Source organism: Somniosus microcephalus, chromosome 10 (genome assembly GCF_052327205.1).
Source record: "Somniosus microcephalus isolate GS21.2 chromosome 10, FLI_Smic_1.0, whole genome shotgun sequence".
NCBI lineage: Eukaryota > Metazoa > Chordata > Chondrichthyes > Squaliformes > Somniosidae > Somniosus > Somniosus microcephalus.
The window spans coordinates 215,132,840-215,158,626 of record NC_140996.1 but is presented as its reverse complement, the minus strand read 5'-3'; the positions used below and the strand labels follow the sequence as shown (position 1 = coordinate 215,158,626).

Below are 25,787 nucleotides of genomic sequence, written 5' to 3'. Positions count from 1 at the left end.
CTTTCTGGGCTCAAAGGGTTAAGTTACAGAGGAGAGATTACACAAATTAGGGTTGTATTCCCTAGAATTTAGAAGGTTAAGGGGTGATCTGATCGAAGTTTTCAGGATATTAAGGGGAAGAGGTAGGGTAGATAGAGAGAAACTATTCCCGCTGGTTGGGGAGTCTAGGACTGGGGGGCATAGTCTAATAATTATTGGAGTGAAATTAGGAAACACCTTTACACACAAAGGGTGATAGAAGTTTGGAACTCTCTTCCGCAAATGGCAATTGATGCTAGATCAATTGTTAATTTTAAATCTGAGATTGATAGCTTTTTGTTAACCAAAAGTATTAAGGGATATGGGCCAAAGGCGGGTGTATGGAGTTAGATCACAGAGCAGCCACAATCTCATTGATTGGTGGAACAGGCTCAAGAGGCTGAATGGTCTACTCCTGTTCCTATGTTCCTATGTTGCCAGAAGGTTGTGGGTTCAAATCCCACTCCAGAGACTTGAGCACAAAGATTTAGCCTCACACTCCAATGCAGTACTGAGGGAGCGCTGCACTATTGGAGGTACTGTAGGTACTCGAGTTCACCTAAGTAGGTATTGGATGAATATCTACTAAATAATCGAGTTCAACTTCAGGAGAACAATCAAGAAGTTCTTTAATTCAAGAATAACCGAATTCCAACAGGTAGGTACAGGAAACAGATGAAATACAGCAGGTAAGAGAGATGGATGCAGGAGAGCCTTGGAGTAGGTCTTTCCCCAGTGGGGACGCCACGAGGACTGAGTCCGCAGTCCTGTGGATTGCGTGATGACATCATCACGCTCGGCCACGTTTTCCCGCGCTTGTGTGGTCACGTGACCGCGTCATGACGTCAGCACGTTTGCCCGCGCTTGGGCGGTCACGTGAACCGCGTTTTGACATCGGCACGTCTACCTGGCACTGTAGCTGGCCGTTGTGGCCGAAGTTGCGGGAGCGGGAGGCCGAACCGGGCCGGCGGCCATCGCGGGCGCAGGAGGCCGAACTGGGCCAGCGACCACCGCAGGAGCGGGAGGCCAAGCTGTGCCGGCGGCTGTTGCGGGAGTGGAAGGCCGAGCTGGGCCGGCTCGCAGCTAGGTGAGCCACGTGACACGCGACGTGACGTCAGTGCGTTAGTATGCATTCTTAAAGGGGTAACGGCCCGAACAGGTAAGCAATATATATATACATAGTTAAGTTAAAGGGAATTATGTATTATAAGTAAGGGACATCCGGTGGTACCACCATATACGTCCCCCCAGAATTCGCTTTAATGAACGACAAAGGTGAGGTAGTCCGACGAGCTAGTCCGAACGACTCCTGCAGTCTCGAGACGGAGACTGTTGGGTGGCCGGTGGTCAGGCGGACGATCATAACTGATGTGCTGCAACGATGATGGGTGGTTGGTGGTCTCGGCGGTCGTGCTGTCTGGACTTGGCGGGCGAGGTCGAAAGGTGCTGGTCGTGAGCGGATCCTTGTGTGCGTCGTGGCGCATAATACGTATCCAGCCGTGCGAAGGATTGTGGTGTCATGGCGAACAAAACGCATTCAGCCATGCGAAAGACTGTAGCGACGTGTGACCTCTACAGCCCGTGGTTTGAAGTGGGTGCCGGGGCGAAACAGCAGACTGGCAGGCTGGGCATATGCGGACCATGGCTCTGTTGATGTTGGAAAAGTCCCCAGTCTGACGAAATCTGTAGGAACGCCGAACAGGCGATCCAGGAGGACTTGGCGGGCGAGGTCAGTGAACTCGCCGACAGGTGAGCGAACTCTTTGGCCAACTGGAACACACGGAACGGTGCGTGCCGTAGTGCTACGACGGTAACACAACAGAGAGTGAACCGTTGCTGCGTTGACCAGTGATCGGTGATGACAGCAACTTTCGCGTGGCCGATCGCGGCCGCGGGATGCCCGATGGACCAGTCGTCGATGTTTGCAGCGTCAGTAGATGTTAGCATTTGTTGAGGGGAACACTGTAGCGAGGGCGGTAACGCTTCGAATTGTTGTTGCTTTAGGGGGAACACTGCCGGGAGGGCGGCAACGCTTCGAGTTGTTGTTGATTTAAGTAGAAAACTGCTGGGAGGGCGGCGATGCTTCTCTGTCTCGCCGAAAAGCATGGTAGGTAACACAACCAGCAGGCTGATGGGCTGGTGCGTCGTCGGCGTGGAATGAGTCTTCGTGTTTCACGAGGGATGGGTCCTCGTGGTTTGTGAGGGATGGGTCCTCGTGGTTTGCGAGAGATGGGTCCTCGTGGTTCGCGAGGGATGGTTCCTCGTGGTTCGCGAGGGATGGGTCCTCATGGGTCTCGAGGAGTGCGTCCTTGTGGTTCGTGAGGAGTGAGTCCTCGTGGTTCGTGAGGAGCGAGTCCTCGTGGCATCTCCGCGGGGGCGCGCTCCGATCTTGAGGGCCCGAAAACCTGCGGAACCCGCGTTTGGAGGGATGTATACTTGCTGTTGCGTTGGGAGATGTCGTGGAGGCAGACGATCCGTGTGGCGGTAGAAATGTCGAATATGGAGACCGTAAGCAGTTGTGTGGTCTGCGCCGCAACGATGTTCTTGGCGAACGGGGCTTCTACCTGAAGAAAGCACGAGGGCATTGCTGTATTGCGGTAGCGACAGCGAAACGGCTGATGCTTCCATGGCGTGCTTCTTTTGTGAAAATCGTTCACAAAAATTGGGGTCCGGCTGCGTTACGTTCGTGAAAAACGGGCTCACCTCCAGACTGTGCTTCCTTTGCAAATACGTTCGCAAAGGCGGGGTTGCCAATGTAGGAATTGGTGTTCGTCGGTTGTTGCTTGTCGGATGTTGTTCGTCCTGCTGTTCTTCTGTGAAAGCGTTCACAGAGATGGAGTCACCAATGTAGGTGTTGTTGGCTGCGCTTCCGTGAAAAACGTTCACGGATACGGGGTCACCAATGTAGGAATAGGTGAACTCCCGTACTCACGTCGTTGGGTCACCAATTGTAGGTATTCGGGTTCACCTAAGTAGGTATTGGACGAATTCCTACTAAATAATCGAGTTCAACTTCAGGAGAACAATCAAGAAGTTCTTTAATTCAAGAATAACCGAATTCCAACAGGTAGGTACAGGAAACAAATGAAATACAGCAGGTAAGAGAGATGGATGCAGGAGAGCCTTGGAGTAGGTCTTTCCCCAGCGGGTACGCCACGAGGACTGAGTCCGCAGTCCTGTGGATTGCGTGATGACATCATCACGCTCGGCCGCATTTTCCCTCGCTTGTGTGGTCACGTGACCCACGTCGTGACATTGGCACGTCGTGACATTGGCACGTCTACCCGGCACTGTAGCTGGCTGTTACGGCCGAAGTCGTGGGAGCGGGAGGCCGAACCGGGCCGGCGGCCATCGCGGGAGTGGAAGGCCGAGCTGGGCCGGCTCGCATCTAGGCGAGTCACGTGACACGCGACGTGACGTCAGTGCGTTAGTACGCGTTCTTAAAGGGGCAACGGCCCGAACAGGTAAGCAATATATATATACATAGTTAAGTTAAAGGGAATTATGTATTATAAGTAAGGGACACCCTGTGGTACCGCCACAGTACCATCTTTCGGATGAGATGTGAAACTGAGGCCCTGTCTGCCCTATCAGGTAGATTTCAAAGATGAGCAGAAGAGTTACCCCTGGAGTCCTGGCCAATATTTATCCCTCAACCAACATCACTAATGTGATAATCTGGTCACTATCACATTGCTGTCCGTGGGAGCTTGCTGTGTGCAAAATGGGCTCCTGCGTTTCCCACATTATAACAGTGACTACACTCCAAACATAATTAATTGGCTGTGAAGCCCTTTGGGACGTCCTGAGGCCATTCAATGAGATTGTGGCTGCTCTGTGATCTAACTCCATACACCTGCCTTTGGCCCATATCCCTTAATACCTTTGGTTAACAAAAAGCTATCAATCTCAGATTTAAAATTAACAATTGATCTAGCATCAATTGCCATTTGCGGAAGAGAGTTCCAAACTTCTACCACCCTTTGTGTGTTGAGGTTTTTCCTAATTTCACTCCTGAAAGGTCTGGCTCTAATTTTTAGACTATATAAATGCAAGTCTTTTTTCTTTGTATTCTCTACTAGACTACCTTTATTCTAATACCTGATCTGTTCTTATGTCCTCAGTTATCTGCTCCTCTGCTGGGAATTTTTCATTCCATGCTGAGCTCGCTTGGATCTGCCCCTGCTGCTTGCCATCCTGCTTTGGATTCTGTTCCATTGCTGCAGAACGTCCTTTGCTTTGCTTCTTTCCAGTTGCTTCCTATGGTCACTGACCCCACTCATTCTTTAGGACTCCTCCAACACTCTTTGCTGGACTAGACACTACTTCCCCTAATATTGTGAGTTCCTCGGCTCGATACAGCAGTGCCTCAGACCAGCTCCGTCATCTGCACTGCTCTTGCTACAATTGTACAGGGCCTTGGTAAGACCACACCTGCAGTGCTGTGCACAGTTCTGGTCTCCTTATCTAAGAAAGGATATACTTGCCTTAGAGGTGGTGCAACAAAGGTTCACTCGATTGATTCCTGGGATGAGAGGGTTGTCCTATTAGGAGAGATTGAGTAGATTGGGCCTATACTCTCTGGAGTTTAGAAGAATGAGAGGTGATCTCATTGAAACGTATAAGATTCTGAGGGGGATTGACAGGGTAGATGCTGAGAGGTTGTTTCCCCTGGCTGGAGAGGCTAGAAATAAGACTGAGATGAGGAGGAATTTCTTCACTCAGAGGTTTGTGAATCTTTGGAATTCTCTGCCCCAGAGGGCTGTGGATGCTGAGTCATTGAGTATATTCAAGGCTGAGATCGATAGACTTGGACTCTAGGAGAATCAAGGGATATGGAGATCGGGCGGGAAAGTGGAGTTGAGGGCGAAGATCAGCCATGATCTTATTGAACGGCGGAGCAGGCTTGAGGGGCCGGATGGCCGACTCCTGCTCCTAATTCTTATGTTCTTATGATCCGGCGGGCTGAGCAGTCACTGTGGCTCCCTGGGCTATACTGCTCTTAGTTCTTGAGTTTCACTTCAATTGCTACTCGTTCTTCTATTGGTGTACTGGATCTGTTGGTGTGCATTTCCAACTCTGAGGCCATTACTCAGCATCACTGGTTCCCTATATCATGTGAAGCCCCTGTTGGTCGCAGTTGATTATTGCTGGTGTGGTTTCCACTGTTACTTATTTGGCTTCTAGTTTCTAAATGTGTCATTGCTCAAAAATCTTCAGTCATTTCACACAAACAGTTTCCAGGCTCCTCCATCCATTAAGATTGATGGCGCAGCAGGGCAGATTCTGCTTTAAGATGTCTTTATAGACATCCCGGGTTCTGATTGCTATCCTTCAGCCCATTATAACGGGACTACTGCCTGCTCATGGCTTCTGAGCAGGGGAAAAGCAGTGCTCAAGCAATGCGTACTCAGCTGTATTCACGGAGCTCTGACTCCCATTGCTACTTCTTTTTGTCATTAAAGGTTGCACAGCAGACCTGCTGAGTTCTTTTTGAACTTACAGTTTTTAAAATTTAAGCAACTGACTTGCTTGGACCTGGGATTACATCGCGTTAGATCTCGTCTACAGCACAGAATGAGGCGATTCAGCCTAACTGGTCTATACCGGTGTTTATGCACCACACGAGTCTTCTCTCACCCCTCTTCATCTAAACACATCAACTTATTCTTCGATTCCTTTCTCCCTCATATACTTATCTAGCTTCCCCTTAAATGTCTCTATGCTATTTGCCTCAAGTACTCCTTGTGGTAGCGCTTTCCACATTCTCACCACTCTTTGGGTAAAGAGGTTTCTCCTGAATTTCCTATTGGATTTATTAGTGACTACGGTAGGAACGGTAGTTCCTATCTGAATAATTGCAGTTCGACTCAGTAAATCAAAACAACAAAGTTTAATAACAACGAGGTTAACTAGTAAGCTACAGGAGAAGATGTATACAGGTCTGTTCAGGCTGCAAGGCACTCGAAGACTACTGGAAGGTTCTGGAAACTGACATCATGACGTCATCACGTTCCTTGCGCCACTGGCGGTCACGTGATCGGCGTCATGACATCATCACGCAGAGTATAGGAAGGTACATACAGTATAGTTAACAAACAGTTTAAAGGTGCAGTACGTGGCTGCACTACAATGCAGTTAAAGAGATTATTCTCAAATGTTCTGAGTCTCTTAGTGGCTCCGCCACAGGCGCCCCCCCAGAATGCTCTTTAACAGACAGTGTCAAACGAACAGGAGGCTTGATAAGCCTGGTCAAGCGACGGCGAAACTCAGGCAGCAGGAATGGAGTGTTGAAGGACGAGTCGGTTCTTGGCTGCGTCTGGAGCGGCACGACAGGCGTGGAGGAAACAAGAGGTGCTAGTGTAGGCGACGTGGAAACCGATGCAGGCGGTTCACTGGCGGGCTGGTGCCGAGCTGGTCCGACGGTCAACAGAGGTCGACCACGGCGAGGCGGTTGAGCAGCAACGACTGGTTCACTCCGATCAAGATGGGCCGGTTTAAGTCGGTTGATAGAGATGGTATCTGGTTTGCCACCGACGTCCACCGTGAAAAATTTTTCACCCGATGAGATGACACGAAACGGTCCAGCATAAGGTGGTTTTAACAGGCCTCTGTGAGCGTCCTGCCGAATAAAAACATACTCAGAGCTGATGAGCTCTGCCGGGACGTGATGCCTCTGTAGGTTGTGATTCGAGGTTGGAATAGCCAGGAAATTCTTGGCCACCTCCTGATGCTGGAGGAGCTGCTGAGCCGCAGACCACGATTCCGTGTGTGAAGGGATAAAGTCACCTGGTACCCGAAGTGGCTGGCCGTAGACTAACTCGGCCGATGAAGACTGGAGATCATCCTTGGGGGCTGTTCGAAGGCCTAATAACACCCAGGGAAGCCTGTCCACCCAGTTGGAACCACGCAAGCTGGCCCGGAGTGACGCCTTGAGCGACCGATGGAACCGCTCGCACAGGCTATTCGCTTGCGGATGGTATGCGGTGGTGCGGTGCAGCTTGGCACCCAACCCTTGCGCGACTGCTGTCCACAACTCTGACGTAAATTGTGGGCCTCTGTCAGAGGAGATGTCGGATGGTACCCCGAACCGAGCTACCCACGATGAAATGAACACCCTGGAGACATCTGATGCAGTAGTAGCACTCAATGGGATCGCCTCTGGCCACCTGGTGATACGATCCACTACCGTCAGGAGATGTGTGAAACCTCGCGAAACGGGAAGAGGACCCACTAAGTCCACGTGTACGTGGTCGAAACGGCATTCTGGCACCGGAAATTCGGTCAGTGGAGCTTTGACATGGCGATTAACTTTTGCTTTTTGACAATCCACGCAATGGTTTGTCCAGTCCCGGACGTCCAAATGCATTCCTTTCCAGACAAATTTACGGGACATTAGCCGTTGTGAAGCACGCATCCCTGGGTGCGATAAACCATGTATGGCCTGGAAAATTTTCTTACACCATTCCAACGGCACGATGGGCCTGGGCACTCCCATGGATGTGTCACACAAAAGCGTGGTTCCCACCGCCTGGAACTTAACATTGGCCACCTGCCAACTGGAAGGCGTGGTCCTTTGGGATCTGCCAGTTGCTCTTTTGCCAACCCAACGAAATCGATACCCAGGTTGACTGCCTGGACTGGAGAACGGGAGAGACAATCGGCCACGAGATTATCTTTGCCGGACACGTGCCTTAGATCCGTCGTAAACTCGGATATAAAGGTGAGGTGGCGCTGCTGGCGGGCTGACCAAGGATCTGTCATTTTTGCCATTGCGAACGTAAGTGGCTTGTGGTCCACGAATGCAGTAAATGGACGCCCTTCTAGGAGAAAACGGAAGTGTCGGACGGCTAAAAACAGGGCCAACAACTCCCTGTCGAAAGTGTTATATTTTTGCTCGTTCTTGCGAAGCTGGCGGCTGAAGAATGCTAACGGCTGCCACGCACCATCGACCCATTGCTCTTGAACTGCCCCGATAGCATAATCGGAGGCATCTGTAGTGAGGGCGATGGTCGCGCCCGGTAACGGGTGAGCAAGCATGGTTGCGTCTGCCAACGCCGCCTTGGTGTTAAGGAACGCCTGGTCCATCGGCGGCGTCCAAGTGATAGCGTCCTTTCCCGACTTCCCTTTCAGCGCTTCGTACAGCGGCTGCATCAACTGGGCTGCCTTGGGGACGAACCGGTGATAGAAATTCACCATCCCCAGAAACTCTTGCAGGGATTTGACTGTGAGGACGTGGGAATGCTGTAACTGCCTCTAACTTGGTAGCTAGTGGGACGGCGCTGTCCGAAGTGATCTTGTGTCCCAGGAAATCGATGCTGGATAATCCAAACTGGCATTTGGCGGGGTTGATGATGAGGCCGTGCTGGCTGAGATGGGCAAAAAGTGTGCGCAAATGCTGTAGGTGTTCCTGCGAATCTCTACTGGCGATGAGAATGTCATCCAAGTAAACAAAAAGAAAGGGCAAATCTCGTAACACAGAGTCCATGAGCCGTTGGAAGGCCTGTGCAATGTCCGTGTGTAATTGAGACACGGACTGCAGAAGTTGGTTATAACAGGTGTTCACTGAATGGAGGCAAAACTGGAACTACTATACAAAGTTACTACACAGGCTTATATACAGGGGTGGTCACTACTAGTACTGCAGTATACAGGGGCTGCAGAATATAGTTCCTTCTTCAAGGTACATACACTACAATGCCTCCCCTTTTAGCTAAACAGTACATAACATTCGATTAATAATTAAATAACATATTTACAATTAGAGTTGCTATATACAATAACTGAAGTTAATCAATTATAAATTCAGTCTTTGAGGAGGCTTCCTGATTCTGTCCGGATAACGCCTCTTTGGGGTATCAGGTTCTTCTGGCAAAGTTGATTCGGGATCAACGTCGTTGTTTGGTTCGTCTGCTTCCAATATCACCGATTCTGAGGTAGATGCAATTGGTACTTCGGTTTCATCACCAGGTGTATAGGATCGTGGTGTAGATTTGACGTTTTCCAGTGACTCTAGAATCTGGTCAGCATGGCGTCTTACAATGCTCTCTCCAACGTCCACGGTATACATTAGAGGTCCTTGCCGTGTGCAGATCGTTCCTGGCTGCCATTTCTCCGTGCGGTAGTCCCGGGCCAAAACTGGTTGACCTATCTTGAAACTCCTGGTTGGCCTTTCATTCATATTCTGAAACTGCCTGTTCTCCACATCTCTTCTGATGTTTGGCTTAACCAAATCCAAGCGGCATCTTAGTCTTCGACTGAAGAACATCATGGCTGGAGTTTGGTTGGTAACCGCATGTGTCGCATTCTGGTAGACAAACAAGAATTTATCCACCTTGTGTTGTAGGGGTATGTCTTCATTACACATTGCCTTGATAGCCTTCTTGAATGTTTGAACGAACCTCTCAGCCAATCCATTGGTGGCTGGATGATATGGGGCAGATGTGTAATGCTTAACACCATTGTTCTTTAAGAACCTCCGGAACTCTTCAGACACAAACTGTGGTCCATTGTCAGAGCAAATCTGTTCAGGCAGCCCATTTCTGGTGAATATGGTTCGTAAGACTGTGATCGTTTTTTCTGTGGTGGTTGAGGACATTTTTATTACCTCTGGCCACTTTGAATGTGCATCCACTGCAATTAAAAACATCGAGTCCATAAATGGACCAGCAAAATCAATGTGTACCCTTTACCATGGGGATGAGGGCCACTCCCATGGATGTAGAGGGGCTTGTGGTGGGGCGTTTTGGACCTTCTGGCATCCTGTACAGCTCTTGGTCATCTCTTCAATTTCTCTATCAATTCCCGGCCACCACACAAACGCTCTGGCTAAGTTCTTCATTTTTACCCCTCCCAGATGACCCTCATGAAGCTCATTGAGCACTCTATCCTTCAATTTGGGTGGAATTACTACTCTGGATCCACACATCAAGGTTCCTCGGCACACTGACAGCTGTTCTCTTCTCGGCGAGAATGCTGGCAACAGTGGTTCACCATGTGCTGGCCATCCCTTCACTGTTAAATCATAGACCCTGGAGAGTGTCGGGTCATTTCGTGTTTCCTTTTCTATGTTTGCATTCGTCACAGGTAGACATTCGACTATGGTCGAGTGGAATATCTCCACAGGATCCACTGCAGGTGCTTCTTCCACCGTCGTCAACGGTAGGCGCGACAATCCATCAGCATTCCCATGCTGTTTAGTTCCTTTGTACTCGATGTCATATTGGTGTGCCCCTAGGAAAAGGGACCACCTCTGTAGCCGTTGTGCTGTCATTATCGGGACGCCCTTCTTAGGGTTGAAAATGGAGACAAGAGGTTGATGATCAGTTAGTACCGTAAATTTCTGTCCATGCAGGTAGTGATTGAACTTCTTCACCCCCCACACCAGGCTGAGGGCCTCTCTGTCAATCTGGGCGTAGTTATGCTCGGCTGCAGTTAATGAGCATGACGCAAAAGCTATCGGCCTCTCTGAACCATCAAGGGATTTATGTGACAGTACCGCTCCAACGCCGTAGGGAGACGCATCGCACGCCAGTCTTATCGGTAGTGATGGGTTGTAGTGAGCCAATACTTCTCTTGAAGTGATCAGGCCTTTACACTTCTGAAAGGCCTGCTTACATTCATCGCTCCATCTCCATGCTACTTCAGTTTGTAGCAGGGCGTTCAGTGGGTGCAGAATTGTGGACAAATTCGGCAAAAACTTATGGTAGTAATTCACCAATCTGAGGAATGACCTCAGTTGCGACACATTTTCAGGCGCTGGAGCCTTAACTACCACTTCAATTTTGTCAGGGGACTTATGTAACCCCTCTTCATCAATCACGTGGCCACAATACGATATTTGTTTCTTAAAAACTCGCACTTGGGGCGATTGGCTCGTAGCCCATGTTCTCTTAGTCTAGTGAGCACCTGCTCTAGGTTGGCAAGATGTTCACTGTCATTTTCACCTGTCACTAGGATGTCGTCCAAGTAACACTGAGTCCCCGGAATCCCTTGCAGGACTTGTTCCATCGCTCTTTGCCATATAGCCGGAGCTGATGCTACTCCGAATACCAGTCGATTATACTGGTAAAGACCTTTGTGAGTGTTTATCGTGAGATATTTCCTAGAGGATTCTTCAACCTCCATCTGCAAATATGCTTGCGCTAGGTCAGTTTTTGTAAAACGTTTCCCTCCAGATAGTGAGGTGAAAATATCTTCTATCCTCGGAAGAGGATACTGTACTGTGTGAAGGACTGGGTTCACAGTCACCTTGAAGTCCCCACAGATGCGAACCTTCCTTGGCTCCTCAGACTTATTGTTTAACGTTTTCTTCATGACAGGAACGATGGGTGTCACCCACTCACTCCAGTCTACCATAGATAACATGCCTGCATTCTCCAGATTCTCCAGCTCTGCCTCGACGGCTGGGCGAATTGCATACGGTACCGGTCTTGATTTGAAAAACTTGGGAATTGCATTCTCTTCTATTTTTATCGAGGCGGTTACCCCTTTAAGAGTTCCCAGTCCTTATTGAAATACCTCTTTGGCGTTAGCTAAGATTGTTGACAATCGACCAGGTGTGACGTCGTCATCCTTTTTACCAGCCACAGTCAGTGCCTGAATGGAGTGCCAGTCTAAACTTATCTTTCTGATCCATTCATGTCCCAATAACGGTGGTCCACCATCTTGCAGTATGTACAGATACAATTTCTGTATTTCCTTGCCGTTGTATTCGACAGGCACCCTTATTTTCCCTCTGGGGTATACTTTCTGCCCCGTATACGTCTTCAAGACAATGGATGTGTCTTTCACGGGTATGTGTGAGAATAGCCGCTCATAGTCTCGTCGATTCATGATGGTCAGGGCTGATCCTGTATCCAATTCCATTTTGACTTGGGACCCTGCTATCGTGAGGGTGACCCAAATGGTTCGGTGATCCTCTTTCGCGATTACGTTGTGTAGTTTGAGACAGCTTGGTCTCTTGTTCCCGGATTCACTATCGCTCTTCTGGTCTTCTGAACTACTGTCCGTCATCTTTTGTACTTTCCTGTACTGTTCCTTAGTAGTCTTTTTGTTGTCGTTAGTCTTCTTCCCGGACCTGCAAACTCATGCAATGTGTCCCATCTTTCCGCATTGCCTGCATGTTTTGTCCTTGGACCAGCAGTCCTTCTGGTCATGGGTTGCTCTGCCGCAGCGATAATATTTTTCAAATCCCTGTGTCATTTCATGGGTGCCGTATTCCTGTGGCTTTTGCTGTATTTCTGCAGCTCCCCTTGCTGCTGCTTCGTACGATACTGCCACGCTGAAAGCCTTATCTAGCATCAGCTCTTTCTCTGAGAGTAACCTCTTCTGGGTTCCTTCACTCAGGAGTCCACAGACAAATTTGTGCCGTAGGGTATCTGCCAGTCCTGCTCCAAACTGGCAGTGCTGTGATAGCTTGCCTAGTTCCATAAGGTAATCAGCATTGCTCTCATCTTTATGCTGATATCTCTTGTGGAATTTTATTCTTTCTACTATCAGCAGCGGTGTAGGATTTAGGTGTTCCTGCAGGATATCAACAATTTTGTTAAAACTCTTCGCCATCGGTTTGACTGGAGTGATCAGGTTCCGCAATAGGCCGTACATTCTTGCGCCCATTAAGTTTAGTAGTACCGATGCCTTTTTCTCATCGGCTACTTCATTTGCCTTGCAATATACTTCGACTCTTTCCACATACGTGGTCCAGTCTTCTATTGCATTATCGAAGGCAGTGATATTGCCAGTCTTCGGCATCTTGGAGATCTAAGATGGCACCTCCCGCGCTTTGCCTTCTTCCCCGATTGAACAAAATGGCACCTCCCGCGCTTTGCCTTCTTCCCCGCTGGATTAAGATGGCGCCTCCCGCACTTTCCGCCTTTTCCGCTGCTGCTAGCGCTGTTGCTGGCGTTTTTATGCCTTGATGGCGATGCCCTATGGTCTTCGCGCGCTTCCCCCCCGCGCTGCTGCCAATGCCGCTCTCCGCGGTCCCCGTGGCAAACTGCAGCTCCTCGCGGCTTTCTGCACTTCTAATTTCTTTTTCTTTTATTTTAATTACTGTTCCCATCGTCAGAGCAGACCCTATGGGACAGTTCCCTCCCTCTTCTCGGGTCTGTACGCTGCCCGGCTTCGTAGCACCGGCCGCGCCCTGTGTGCTCCACCCTCTCTCTCTCTCTCCTCTTCCTGACAACGCTGCTCGGCCCCGTTGAAAAGCCACCCGATCGAGCTCTAGCCCGCCGCAGCCCAGGAAGGATCAGTGTACTACCTGCCACCAGCCCGATTAGCTGGAACATCATAGACTGGATAACCAAGCCCAGCTCTCGACAGCCTCTCCTGCAAATCTTCGAATTCGATGAATCAGAGGACGGTTGCCCACGGTCGATGCCCGTTTCTCCTGTTTGTTTTTTTTTCTTTTTGGATTTCTTCCTTCTGGCTTCGACCTCTAATAACTTCGCTTCAGGGATGGATCCCCGTGAGGTGGTGCAGAACAGTAGGTAAGTTCGGATCTGTTCGTCGCCAATGCAATGTCCGTGTGTAATTGAGACACGGACTGCAGAAGTTGGTTATAACAGGTGTTTACTGAATGGAGGCAAAACTGGAACGACTATACAAAGTTACTATACAGGCTTGTATACAGGGGTGGTCACTACTGGTACTGCAGTATACAGGGGCTGCAGAATATAGTTCCTTCTTCAAGGTACATACACTACAGCCTGCACTGCGTTTTTCAACCCGAAAGGCATTCGGAGGAATTTGAAAAGTCCGAACGGTGCGATGACCGCTGTTTTGGGGACATCTTGCGGGTGTACAGGGACTTGGTGCTAACCGCGGATGAGATCCACCTTGGAGAAAACAGAGTTGCCAGCCAGATGGATCGAAAAGTCCTGAATATGAGGTATTGGATACCTGTCCGATGTAATGGCTTCATTTAGACGTCGGTAATCCCCGCAAGGTCGCCAGCCACCACCTGGTTTGGGGACGATATGCAGTGGGGAGGACCAAGGGCTATTGGAGCATTGGACAATCCCGAGGCATTCCATGGTGTGAAACTCGGCTTTTGCCGCTGCGAGCTTGCCTGGTTCCAACCGACGTGCCCGGGCATAAACCGGTGGTCCTTTCGTCGTGATGTGATGCACCACTCCGTGCCTCGTGACTGCTGCCAAAAAAGTAGGCCTGGTGAGCTCTGGAAACTCCCCGAGCAGGCGCGTAAACCCGTCCTGTGCTGCAAGCGTACAGGCAATCGACCAGGACATGGTGGTGCTGCGATGGCACGGCAGTGCGTGGAAGGTGGACGCATTTATGAGTCAGCAGTGTTGGACGTCGACCAGAAAGCCGTTGGAGCAGAAAAAATCGGCCCCCAGGATAGCCTGCGAAACTTTAGCAACAATAAAGTCAAAAACAAATCTCTGACTGCTGAAGGTTAAATTGACTGTCCGTTTTCCGAATGTGCGGATATCCGCGCCATTAGCTGCCTCGAGGGGTGGACCACGCCCGCCGGATTGCAAATCTAGCCTTGAAGCTGGCAGAATACTGCACTGGGATCCAGTGTTGCACAAAAATCGTCACCCTGTCATGGAATCCGTGATGTACAGCAGCTTTCCCGCCGAACCAACCGCCATGCAGAAGGGGACGTTTTTTTTAGACCCAGTCAGTTTTGCCGAAGGGCGCGGGCTTGGTGAAGCTTTTTTTTTGGTGACAAACTGCAGGGCGGGTGGCAGCATCGAGCTTTGGCGCCAAAATGGGCGTGGTATACACACCAGCCTGCAGAAGGAGGGCTGGGCTGCGCCCGCATGGGGGAAGGGCACCTCGTGGCTGCACAATACTGCTGCGCAACAGTAAAAAACTTGTCTGCCTCAGCCACAAGTTCTATACAGTCCGTGATCGGAGAATTGGCCAGGGCCGTCTGAACCAGTTCTGGTAGCTGGTTAAGGAAAAGTTCGCGGAACAAAAAACATTGGGGCTCCGAACCCAAAAGAGTGAGCATCTGGCTTATCAGTTCAGAAGGTTTTGAGTCCCCGAGGCCGGGCATAGCAATAAGCCTGCGTGCGCGCTCCGACTTATTGAGACCAAACACCTGTAGCAAACGAGTTTTAAGAGACTCATACTTGCCCTCTTCTGGTGGATTGCCCAGGAGGCTGACGACCCGCGAGGCCGTGGTGCTGTCGAAAGCGGAGACCACGTGAAAATAACGGGTCGAATCCGCTGTAATCTCTCGGAGTGAGAACTGGGCTTCTGCCTGGAAGAACCATGCTGATGGCTGTTGTTCCCAGAACTGTGGAAGTTTGAGGGCGACGGCATTCGTGTTCATTCTTGAATCTCAACGAAAGTTGTTCGATGAGATCGGGGTCACCAATGTAGGAACAGTAGTTCCTATCTGAATAATTGCAGTTCGACTCAGTAAATCAAAACAACAAAGTTTAATAACAACGAGGTTAACTAGTAAACTACAGGAGTGTTTTGATTTCTTTTTGGGTTCAATAAAGACTCATTTCTGAAAGAGAATGTTGTTTAATCTAAAGTCTTGTTCAAGACTTTCTACAGCTTTTTACAGAACACACTATGCTGTGATGCAGCTAGAATGAAACTGAAAGTAAAACTCCTCTGGACTGCTTGTCTCTCACATGACCTCTGCTGGCCAGGCACAAGTAATCAAAAACACAGACAAATATGCTGTAAGGTATAAGTAATCAAACACAGACAAATATCATCACTATTTGCTGATATCATTACACAGGAGAAGATGTATACAGGTCTGTTCAGGCTGCAAGGCACTCAAAGACTACTGGAAGGTTCTGGAAACTGACGTCATGACGTCATCGCGTTCTTCGCACCACTGGCGGTCACGTGATCGGCGTCATGACGTCATCACGCAGAGTATAGGAAGGTACATACAGTATAGTTAACAAACAGTTTAAAGGTGCAGTACGTGGCTGCACTACAATGCAGTTAAAGAGATTATTCTCAAATGTTCTGAGTCTCTTAGTGGCTCTGCCACACTACCTTATTTAATGGCCCAGAAATTCGGGTCGGGGGCTTCCCGCGGGTGCAAGTCCCTGATCTACACTTACATATCGCGCTGACATTTGAAGACTGGGCCTGCGTGGATTTCCGATCTGTGGTCCGGTTCAGCTTCCGGCGCACTGTGCATGCGTGATCCAGCGGCGTACTTAGTGCGATGAGCCGGCTGGGATCACGTGAGCACTGGGCAACCAATGGGAGTTTGCAAAAGTCCATTCATGAGTTAGACATAAGACCTGTCAAACTCATGAAAACTCCGGGCGCCCAAAACAGTACTTAAACTTCAAATAAAAGTTTTTAAAAGTCCCACCAATTAAATGAACTATTAATAACTGTAAAAACTATTTTAAACAATTATTCAAATTTCTGCAAAAAATATTTTTTCAAGAAATCGGGTCCAAAAATACTTACCTTACTGTAAATTCTTTAAAAATAATAAACCTGTGGAAAAAAATTTCTAACTTTAATTATTAGACCACTTACCTTTTAAAACTAAGCCCTTACGTCTGCTTTTTTCATTCGTAAAAAGTGGAGGCCTTCACGCACGGACAAACCTGTCAAAAAAAACGAAGTTCAACGCGTACGCGCTCTCTGAAACGTCGCACGGGAACCGCCTCTTAACCCCTTGGTTCAGAGGAGAGGAAATGCCGGTTTTCCGCACATGCGCTGTGCATGCTGGAATCCGGCACTTCCAACGAGCCCACGCGTGAGTACCCCGTCCGTACTCACGCGTTGGGACCCGAATTTCTGGGCCATGGTCCCTAGTTCTGGTCTCCCCCACAAGTGGAAACATTTTCTCTACGTCTACCCTATCAAAACCTTTCATTGTCTTAAGGTCACCCCTCGGCCTTCTCTTTTCTAGAGTAAAGAGCCCCAGCCTGTTCAATCTTTCCTGATAGTTATAACTTCTCAGTTCTGGTATCATCCTTGTGAATCTTTTTTGCATCTTCACTATATCCTTTTTATAATATGATGAAGACCAGAACTGTGCACAGTACTCGAAGTGTGGTCTAATCAATGTTCTATACAATTTTAACATGACTTCCCTGATTTTTCAATTTTATCCCTCTAGAAATGAACCCCAGTGCTTGGTTTGCCTTTTTTATGACCTTGTTAACCTGCGTTGTTACCTTTAACGATTTGTGTATCTGTACCCCTAAATCCCTTTGCATCTCTACTCCATTTAGACCAAGCAGAATATGGCCTCCTTAATCTTCCTACCAAAATAAAAACCACCTCACACTTATCTATATTGAGATTCATTTTCCAATTGAACGGCTGTTCTGCAAGTTTATAATTTTTTTCTTGTATTTTGTCGCGTTCTTCCTGTGTATTAACTACAGCCCCCCCAACCCCCGCCCTGATTTGATGTCATCTGCAAATTTAGTAATCGTACTTCCGATTCCCGAGTCCAAATCGTTAATGTAACTTGTGAACAACAGCACCAGACGTGTAAGACCACCTTTATTGCAGGTGGCCTCACTGCTGCCACCGATCTGCTGACTGCTCTCTGTGACATCAATACAGAATGCTGCAACCCAGCACCGCACGTGCAGCATAATAGGGGCATTAGTGTCATGCTATGCTGAATTACTTTGACAGAACACTCCCATCTTCTGCTATTCTTAGGTAGTCCCTCGGAACCGAGGATGATTTGCTTCCACATTAAAAATCAGTTAGCAGGTGACTGATGAGTCCAATGCAGGACCTACAGTCTCTGTCACAGGTGGGGCAGACGGTGGTTGAAGAGACGGGTGGGTGGGGTGCTTGGGTTGACGTGTGCTCCTTGCGCTGTTTGCGCTTGGCTTCCGCCTGCTCCCGGCAAAGAGACTCGAGGTGTTCGGCGCCTTCGCGGATGCTTCTCCTCCACTTTGTGCAGTCTTGGGCCAGGGATTCCCAGGCGTCAGTGGGGATGTTGCACTTTTTCAAGGAGGCTTTGAGGGTGTCCTTGAAGTGTTTCCTCTGCCCATCTGGGGCTCTCTTGCCGTGCTGGAGCTCCGAGTAGAGCGCTTGTTTTGGGATTCTTGTATCGGGCATGCGGACAATGTGACCCATCCATCGGAGCTGATCGAGCGTGGTCAGAGCTTCGATGCTGGGGATGTTGGCCTGAGCGAGAACACTGACGTTGGTGCGCCTATCCTGCCAATGGATTTGTCGGATCTTGCAAAGGCAGCGTTGATGGTATCTCTCCAGTGCTTTGAGGTGCCTGCTGTACATAGTCCATGTCTCTGAGGCATACAGGAGGGCAGGTATCACTCCTGCTCTGTAAACCATGAGCTTAGTGCTGGGTTTGAGGTCCTGGTCTTCAAACACTCTCTTCAGGCGACCGAAGGCTGCAGTGGCACACTGAAGGCGGTGTTGGACTTCGTCATCGACGTCTGCCCTTGTTAACAGTAGGCTCCCGAGGTATGGAAAGTGGTCCACGTTGTCCGAGGCTTTGTCGTGGATTTTGATAATCGGGGGGCAGTACTGTGTGGTGGGGGCAGGTTGGTAGAGGACCTTTGTCTTACGGATGTTTAATGTAAGGCCCATGCTCTCGTACGCTTTGGTGAAGGTGTTGACGATGGTTTGGAGTTCGACCTCAGAGTGTGCGCAGATGCAAGCGTCGTCTGCATACTGTAATTCGACGACAGAGGATGGGACGACCTTGGATCTGGACTGAAGGTGACGGAGGTTGAACAGTTTCCCGTTTGTTCTGTAAATTAGCTCCACTCCAGCGGGGAGCTTACTGAGGGTGAGATGGAGCATTGCAACAAGGAAGATTGAGAAGAGCGTTGGTGCGATGACACAGCCTTGCTTGAACCCGGTTCGTACATGAATTGGGTCTGTGGTGGAACCGTTGGTCAGGATCACAGCTTGCATGTCGTCGTGAAGCAGGCAGAGGATGGTGACAAGCCTTTGAGGGCAGCCGAATTTGAGGAGGACACTCCATAATCCCTCACGGTTGACAGTGTTGACGGCCTTTGTGAGATCAAAGAAGGCCATGTACAGCAGTTAGTGCTGTTACCTGCATTTCTCTTGTAATTGACGTGCGGTGAAGATCAGGTCCATTGTGCCCCTTAGTGGGCGGAATCCGCATTGCGACTCTGGGTGGAGCTGTTTGACCACTGGGAGAAGGCGATTGAGGAGGATTCTTGCGATGACTTTCCCTGTGGCAGACAGCAGGGAAACTCCTCTGTAATTACCGCAATCGGACTTGTCACTTTTCTTGAAGATGGTCACAATTATGGCATCTTTGAGATCCCCTGGCATGCTCTCCTCCTTCCAGATAAGAGAAATGAGTTCATGAATTCATGCCAATAGTGCTTCTCTGCCATGCTTTAGTGCCTCACATTCTTCCTGTGTATTAACTACAGCCCCCCCCCACCCACCGCCCCGATTTGATGTCATCTGCAAATTTAGTAATCGTACTTCTGATTCCCGAGTCCAAATCGTTAAAGTAAATTGTGAACAACAGCACCAGACGTGTAAGACCACCTTTATTGCAGGTGGTCTCACTGCTGCCACTGATCTGCTGACTGCTCTCTGTGACATCAATACAGAATGCTGCAACCCAGCACCGCACGTGCAGCATAATAGGGGCATTAGTGTCATGCTATGCTGAATTACTTTGACAGAACACTGGGAGGCTAGTGTAATATCATTATTGCAGAATAATATTATGACTATTTATAGCGCAGTGAATAAGGAAATTATTTAGAATTTCTACAACTGGAATATAAGGGAGTCTGAGAAAACGCGATGCATACTATGGATGTGTCATGGCTGGACATTTGACTGGAATTTCCAGCATAGACACGGTGGGCCGAATGGCCTCCTTTCACGGCATAAATTTCTATGATTCTACGATTCTATGATTTAACAATTTTTAACATTTTCTGTTTTCATTTCAATAAAAACCTGTTCCATCTCGAACTTCTTCCAGTTCCGACGAAGGGTCACCGACCTGAAACGTTAACTCCTGTTTCTCTGTCCACAGATGCTGCCTGACCTGCCGAATGTTTCCAGCATTCTCCACTTTTATTTCAGATTTCCAGCATCCGCAGCATTTTGCTTTTGTAATGTTGATGCAAACTTGCTAACTCCAGTGCAAGTCTAATTTTACCGCTACTAACCCTAACCTAACAACTCTGCTAACTCTAACTGTACCATCTTAACAAGTAACCTTGCTAACAGTAACCCTGCTAGCTCCAATCTTAACTCTGCTGACTTGAACCATATTCCAACTAACATTAATCCTTCTAACCGTAACTCTAACCCTTGCCTAGAGTTTGCGTTAGTTCTATCAGCGCAATCCAGGTGAAATCGACTGAACCGACGCAAAAGGTCGCGGAAACTCAAGTGGAAGTTACGTCAAGCGTAAATTGAGTTTCCGCAATCTTTAACGCTGGTTTAAAAATCATTTCGCCCAAAGCCGGCCCCGTCCACAAAACTGGCCACGCCCTCCGATTAAAAGAATCGGGATGACGCGTTTCCGCCAATTGTGCCTGTTTGAGTAGGATCTTCAAATTGCGCTTATTTTCTGAGGCGCGCAGACACTACTGGGCATGTTTTAAAAAGTTTTTACAAGTTAAAAATCATTTAATTTGCGAAGGAACTGATTAGTGTGCACCAATGGAGCTGGTAAACGGTTCGGTATACTCATTTTCAGTGATTTAAAATCAGGTTACTCACAGGTGGTGGGCTAGACACTCCTTTTAGAATCTTAGAATAAGGGGCTGCTCTTTCAAAACTGAGATGAGGAGAAACTTCTTCACTCAGAGGGTAGTAGGTCTGTGGAATTTGCTGCCCCAGAAAGCTGTGGAAGCTACATCATTAAATTCATTTAAAACAGAAATAGACAGTTTCTTAGAAGTAAAGGGAATTAGGGGTTACGGGGAGCGGGCAGGAAATTGGACATGAGTCTAGGTTCGGAACGGTCATGGCCCTGTGGGTAACGGAACGGGCCCAGGGGCTGTGTAGCCTGGTTTTGCTCCTACTTCTTGTGTTCTAATTATGTGCTAGATTTCAGGAGATGGTTCTATTCCTGTTCCTGGCTGGGGTGGAGATCACCTTTTACAGAAGGTAAGTACTGTAGAAAATATAGGGACAGTGATCTCCTGGACGAGTTTCGATCGCCTTGATGGGTCGGAGAGGAATTTCCCAGATTTTTTTTCTCCCAAATTGGCCATTGGGTTTTTTATCTGGTTTTTTGCCTCTCCCAGGAGATCACATGGGTTCGGGAGGGATGTAGAGTGATAGTAGATTTGAGGTTAGGATCAGATCAGCCATGATCTTATTGAATGGTGGAGCAGGCTCGAGGGGCCAATTGGCCTACTCCTGCTCCTATTTCTTATGTTCTTATGTTCTTAAAACACTTACGTTTGCTGATAAACCCATTTTCAGCTGTATTAATCAAACTCATAGGTTACCACTCTGAAATACATCAATGAATATTTTTTAATACGAAGAAAAGAAACGGTCACATTCTATTGCGCTGCCTGATTGCGCTGGTTCATGGAAGATTTTACGTTTGTGATTAGCGGAAAATTGAACTTTAACCGAACCGGCGCAATTTCAGGAACAATTTCCGCCCAATTTCCCGATTTCGCCCAAAGCGGAAACTCCACCCCAGATACCTATTAATTCTGATGTGTACCTAACTCTGTTCACTCTAACCCTGCTCGCTTTAACCCTAATTTAAAAAAAAGTCTCACACATACAGCAGCCAGATAAGGTTCTTTTTTAAGATACGTATTTCGTTGTGGAACTTACCAATGGTGGAAGCACTCCAGCAGTAAATGTGCTAAGTAGCTTTTGCACAACAGAAACCACAGTTAAAATCCAGAGTCAGATGCTTAGATGATTAAGGCGACTCGTTCTTAGAACAGGAAATGAGTTCAGGAAGTATGACTTGAGCCAGGGTTTACAACCCAAGGGCACATTGATAAAAGACAACCGGCGTGCCAAACCACCAGAAGATCAATGAGCAGCACTGAGAGAGATAGGAGCAGCACCGAGAGCTGGGCTCATTCCAGTTTGTAGAAATGGCCCTAATACTTCCTCTCTGCCTGGCCTTCCTTGTCAGTCTGCAGCAGGTGGGTGGCCATTCCACCCGGAAAGGTGAGTAAAGGAGGGATTTTAATATCAGGATGAAAGTAAGACGATTGGCAATAGTCCAATTGGTATTCCCAGCATAGAGTGGGGGCTTTTACGTGACATTGCTTTGAAACCGCGGAATGTCAATTGGAGGAAAACATGTCAATTACTCCAAATCTAAAACATTATCGGCACACCGACTTTACAATTTTCATGGGGGAAGGAGCAGACGGAATCATTGACCCCCCCAAAATACCCATTAGAAATCATGGCAATCTACCCAGAATAGGATATGACTTATTCAGTCAAGATAAATCAGCGGTGCTGATTCTTGGCTAATCAAATGTCGTTTGAGGAGAAATTTCACACAGATATATTTGAGCTCAATGGGCTTTAACCAAGTAACTGAGAGCTGTGGATAGATGGTTACTCAGAGGGTTGAGAATCTTTGGAATTCTCTACCCCAGAGGGCTGTGGATGCTCAGTCGTTGAGTATATTCAAGGCTGAGACCGATAGGTTTTTGGACTCATGGGGAATCAAGGGGTATGGGGATGGGGCGGGAAAGTGGAGTTGAGGTTAAAGGTCAACCATGATCTTATTGAATGGTGGAGCAGGCCTCAAGGGGTCGTATGGCCTACTCCTGCTCCTAATTCTTATCTTCTTATGTTCTTATGTTAATGCAATACGCCACTGTTTTATACTCATATAGTTAGTGCTATTATTATTTATAATTAATGTCGATTTAGTACAGGCAAATGGTATAAATTTAGGTTAGTATTGCCATTAGCATTTATCTTTTTATTATCAATAATATCCAAATGTATCATTAAACATATGGCTCCAGAACTAACTTTGAATGGCGATGTTAACCAAGAAAAAGCAAAGCTGCATAAGGAACCTTTGCAGTTGCAATACCAGTCATTATATTGAATATATTCTTCTCCATTGCCATAGGATAGATTTTCGACTTGCCACCCAGGTCCAAAACTGGCATTGCACTTATTCCAATTCAAGGGAAAATCAGACGGTTTCTATGACTGGTGGGCAATTCGCAACCCCAGCTTTGATGCCCCGAGCATGTTTCATTCAACTTGCGGTCTAAGAGCTTCTCGTTTCTTGATGCAAAGTTATGTGTTAAGGTAGAAATAAAAGGAAAGAGGAAACCTGCAAATGCCAGAAACCTGAAACAAACATGCAAAATGCTGGAAGTTCCCAGTCGCTTTATCAGCTTCTAAAGAAAAAAAACCAGACAGGTTAGCTTTTAGGTGAAAAAGAAAGGAACGTAAGACTTGCATTTATATCGTGCCTTTCATGACATCAGGACGTCCCAAAGCGCTTTACAGTCAACAAAGTACTTTTCTTTTTGAATTGTAGTCACTGTTGTAATGTAGGAAACACGGCAGCAGATTTGCGCAGAGCAAGCTCCCAACAAATAGCAATGACCAGATAATCTGTTTTAGTGATGTTGATTGAAGGATAAATATTGGCCAGGACACCGGGGACAATTCTCCTTCTCTACTTCAAAATAGTGCCGTCAGATCTTTTATACCCACAAGAGGGTGCAGACGGGAGCCTCGGTTTCAGGTTACATCTGACAGATGGCACCTCCGACAGTGCACTCCCTCAGTACTGCACTGCAGTGTGAAGGGTCGACATCTGAAACTTTAATCCGTCTTTACTCTTTAAGATGTTGATTGAATTAAGATGAAGGGCAGGATTTTCATTGGGCCGTGGAGGCGGGATTGGAGGCGTGTGGGGGTTAAAATCCCAAAATCGGGGGGCACGAACCCATCCCGCCCCAACCCGCCTCCATGCCAGTTTCAAAGGAGGTGGGTACCTGCCCCACACTGGGACCCGCCTCCCCGAGGCGGGAAGGGGATTAGTGCCAATTAACTGCCTGTTAACAGGTAGTTAACAGGCAGTTTTTAGCCTAATTCCTATTTTCATTCTTGAAGTGTGGGATTCCCGATGGCTCCAAACCACGCCAAGTTAGCAAGGTGGGCCGTCAGGATGAAGGGCTTGGAGGGGTCGAGATGTCCGGTGTTCAGGTGAGTAATGGGTGCATGAGTGAAGAGGTAAGTGTGTTTGTTGTGTGTAAAGTGTTTAAAGAAGTTTTACTTACATTTACTTACCTTTACAGCCTTCCTTCCTTCAGGTCTCGGGAGTCCCTCATTTCACCAGCACAGAAAGCAGAGTGGCCGCGAGCTGTCAAAAATTGCAGCATTCAGCTTTCTGTTTCGGGGAAATCTCTAAATCATCCTGAGAGGAAGGAATTAACCTGGAGTACAGATTGTCAGTGTTTGAAACAGTTGTCAAATGCTGATATTTCATCTATCAAAAGGTCTTGACAGATGAAATATCAATCTGTGACATCACCTGTTGCCGGGTGGCCCTTAATTGGCCTGCTGAGCCCACTGTGCGGGCTCAACAAGGTCAATCAAGTCAAAATCGCATGGGTTGGCTAGAACTTGATGGAGGCGGGACTACAACCGCCTCCTCAATGCAAATCCAGCCCGAAGTGTCTTTCTGGTTTAATGGCGTTTTAAGATAAGATCAGCATTTTTAAATTAGCCCATGGAGAAGTGGGACGAGCGAATCACTTTCTAGATAATCTGATAACATTCTGCATAATTAATTAATACATGTTGTTCAGTAATTTCCCTCATTGACTAATACCTGTCATGGTTTGAATCTGAGGTTTCTTGCTAATCCTCCCATTGGTTCGAGATTAAAATCAGTGATTATTTTTTAAATAGCAACAATCTTTGCGTTGGAAACAATTGGATGTAGTTAGATGGGTTGTGGTGTTTGAAGACATTTCAAAGCGCTATCAGCCATGGCTCAGTGGGCAGCACTCTCACCTCTGAGTCAGAAGGTTGTAGGTTCACAGTCCCACTCCAGAGATTTGAGCACAGAAATCTAGGTTGACGCTCCAGTGCAGGACTGAGGAAGTGTTGGACGTGCGACCTTTTGAATGAGAAGTGAAACTGAGACCATGGCCCGTATTTTCCGATCAGAGGCTTCCCGCGTGCGGAGGCCTCCGATCTGGAAAAAATCTACGGACTTACCTGAGGGCTCCCGAGGTGCATATACTTCCGCTCCTGGGCCTCCCCAAACTCGAAATGTGCAGGGCCCACGTTTCCCAGGGGCGCAGGCGGTTCGCAAGCGTCCCTGGGATCATGTGGGCCATGGGGAGCCAATAGGAGAAGAGAATCTCCCTTCATACGCTTGACAGATAGACCTGTCAAATATATGAATGGAGATCACCCCAAAAACACAGTAAAACATTCAATAAATTTAAAAAAAAATCATACTTTTAAAATGAGTTGAAATTACAATAAATTAAATATTTTAAGCAAAAATTAAATTTTTTGAAAAAAGTAATTGAAGTTTTTTACGGGGCTAAAAATAAACTTAGCTTTTTTAAAAGTATTTTTAAATGATAAATGAGTGAATTAAAAAAAAAAACTTTTTAAACTCTTATGCTGGTAAAAGCAGGCCTTACGCTTTTACCAGGCGTAAGATTTCTAAGGGTTTTCTGTGGGCGGAGGTTCTCCAGAAAGCGTAACTCTCCGCTCGCAGAGGCCCTTCTCCAGGGCAGGCGTCCGATCTGTCAAGAGGATTCTTGACAGATTGGAAAGGCCGTTTTTCAGCGCATGCGCTTTGCTTGTCTGAA

General features: G+C 47.8%; 1 protein-coding gene across 1 annotated transcript in view; it reads left to right on the top strand.

The window, feature by feature from the left end:
• Positions 1-22,058: 22,058 nt before the first annotated feature.
• crlf2 (cytokine receptor like factor 2) overlaps positions 22,059-25,787 on the top strand; it is a 57,164-nt gene continuing 53,435 nt past the window's right edge. Inside the window, exon 1 of the mRNA XM_085999940.1 lies at positions 22,059-22,134. Coding sequence (XP_085856066.1) covers positions 22,059-22,134 — 76 coding nt within the window. The remainder of the gene's footprint in view (positions 22,135-25,787) is intronic.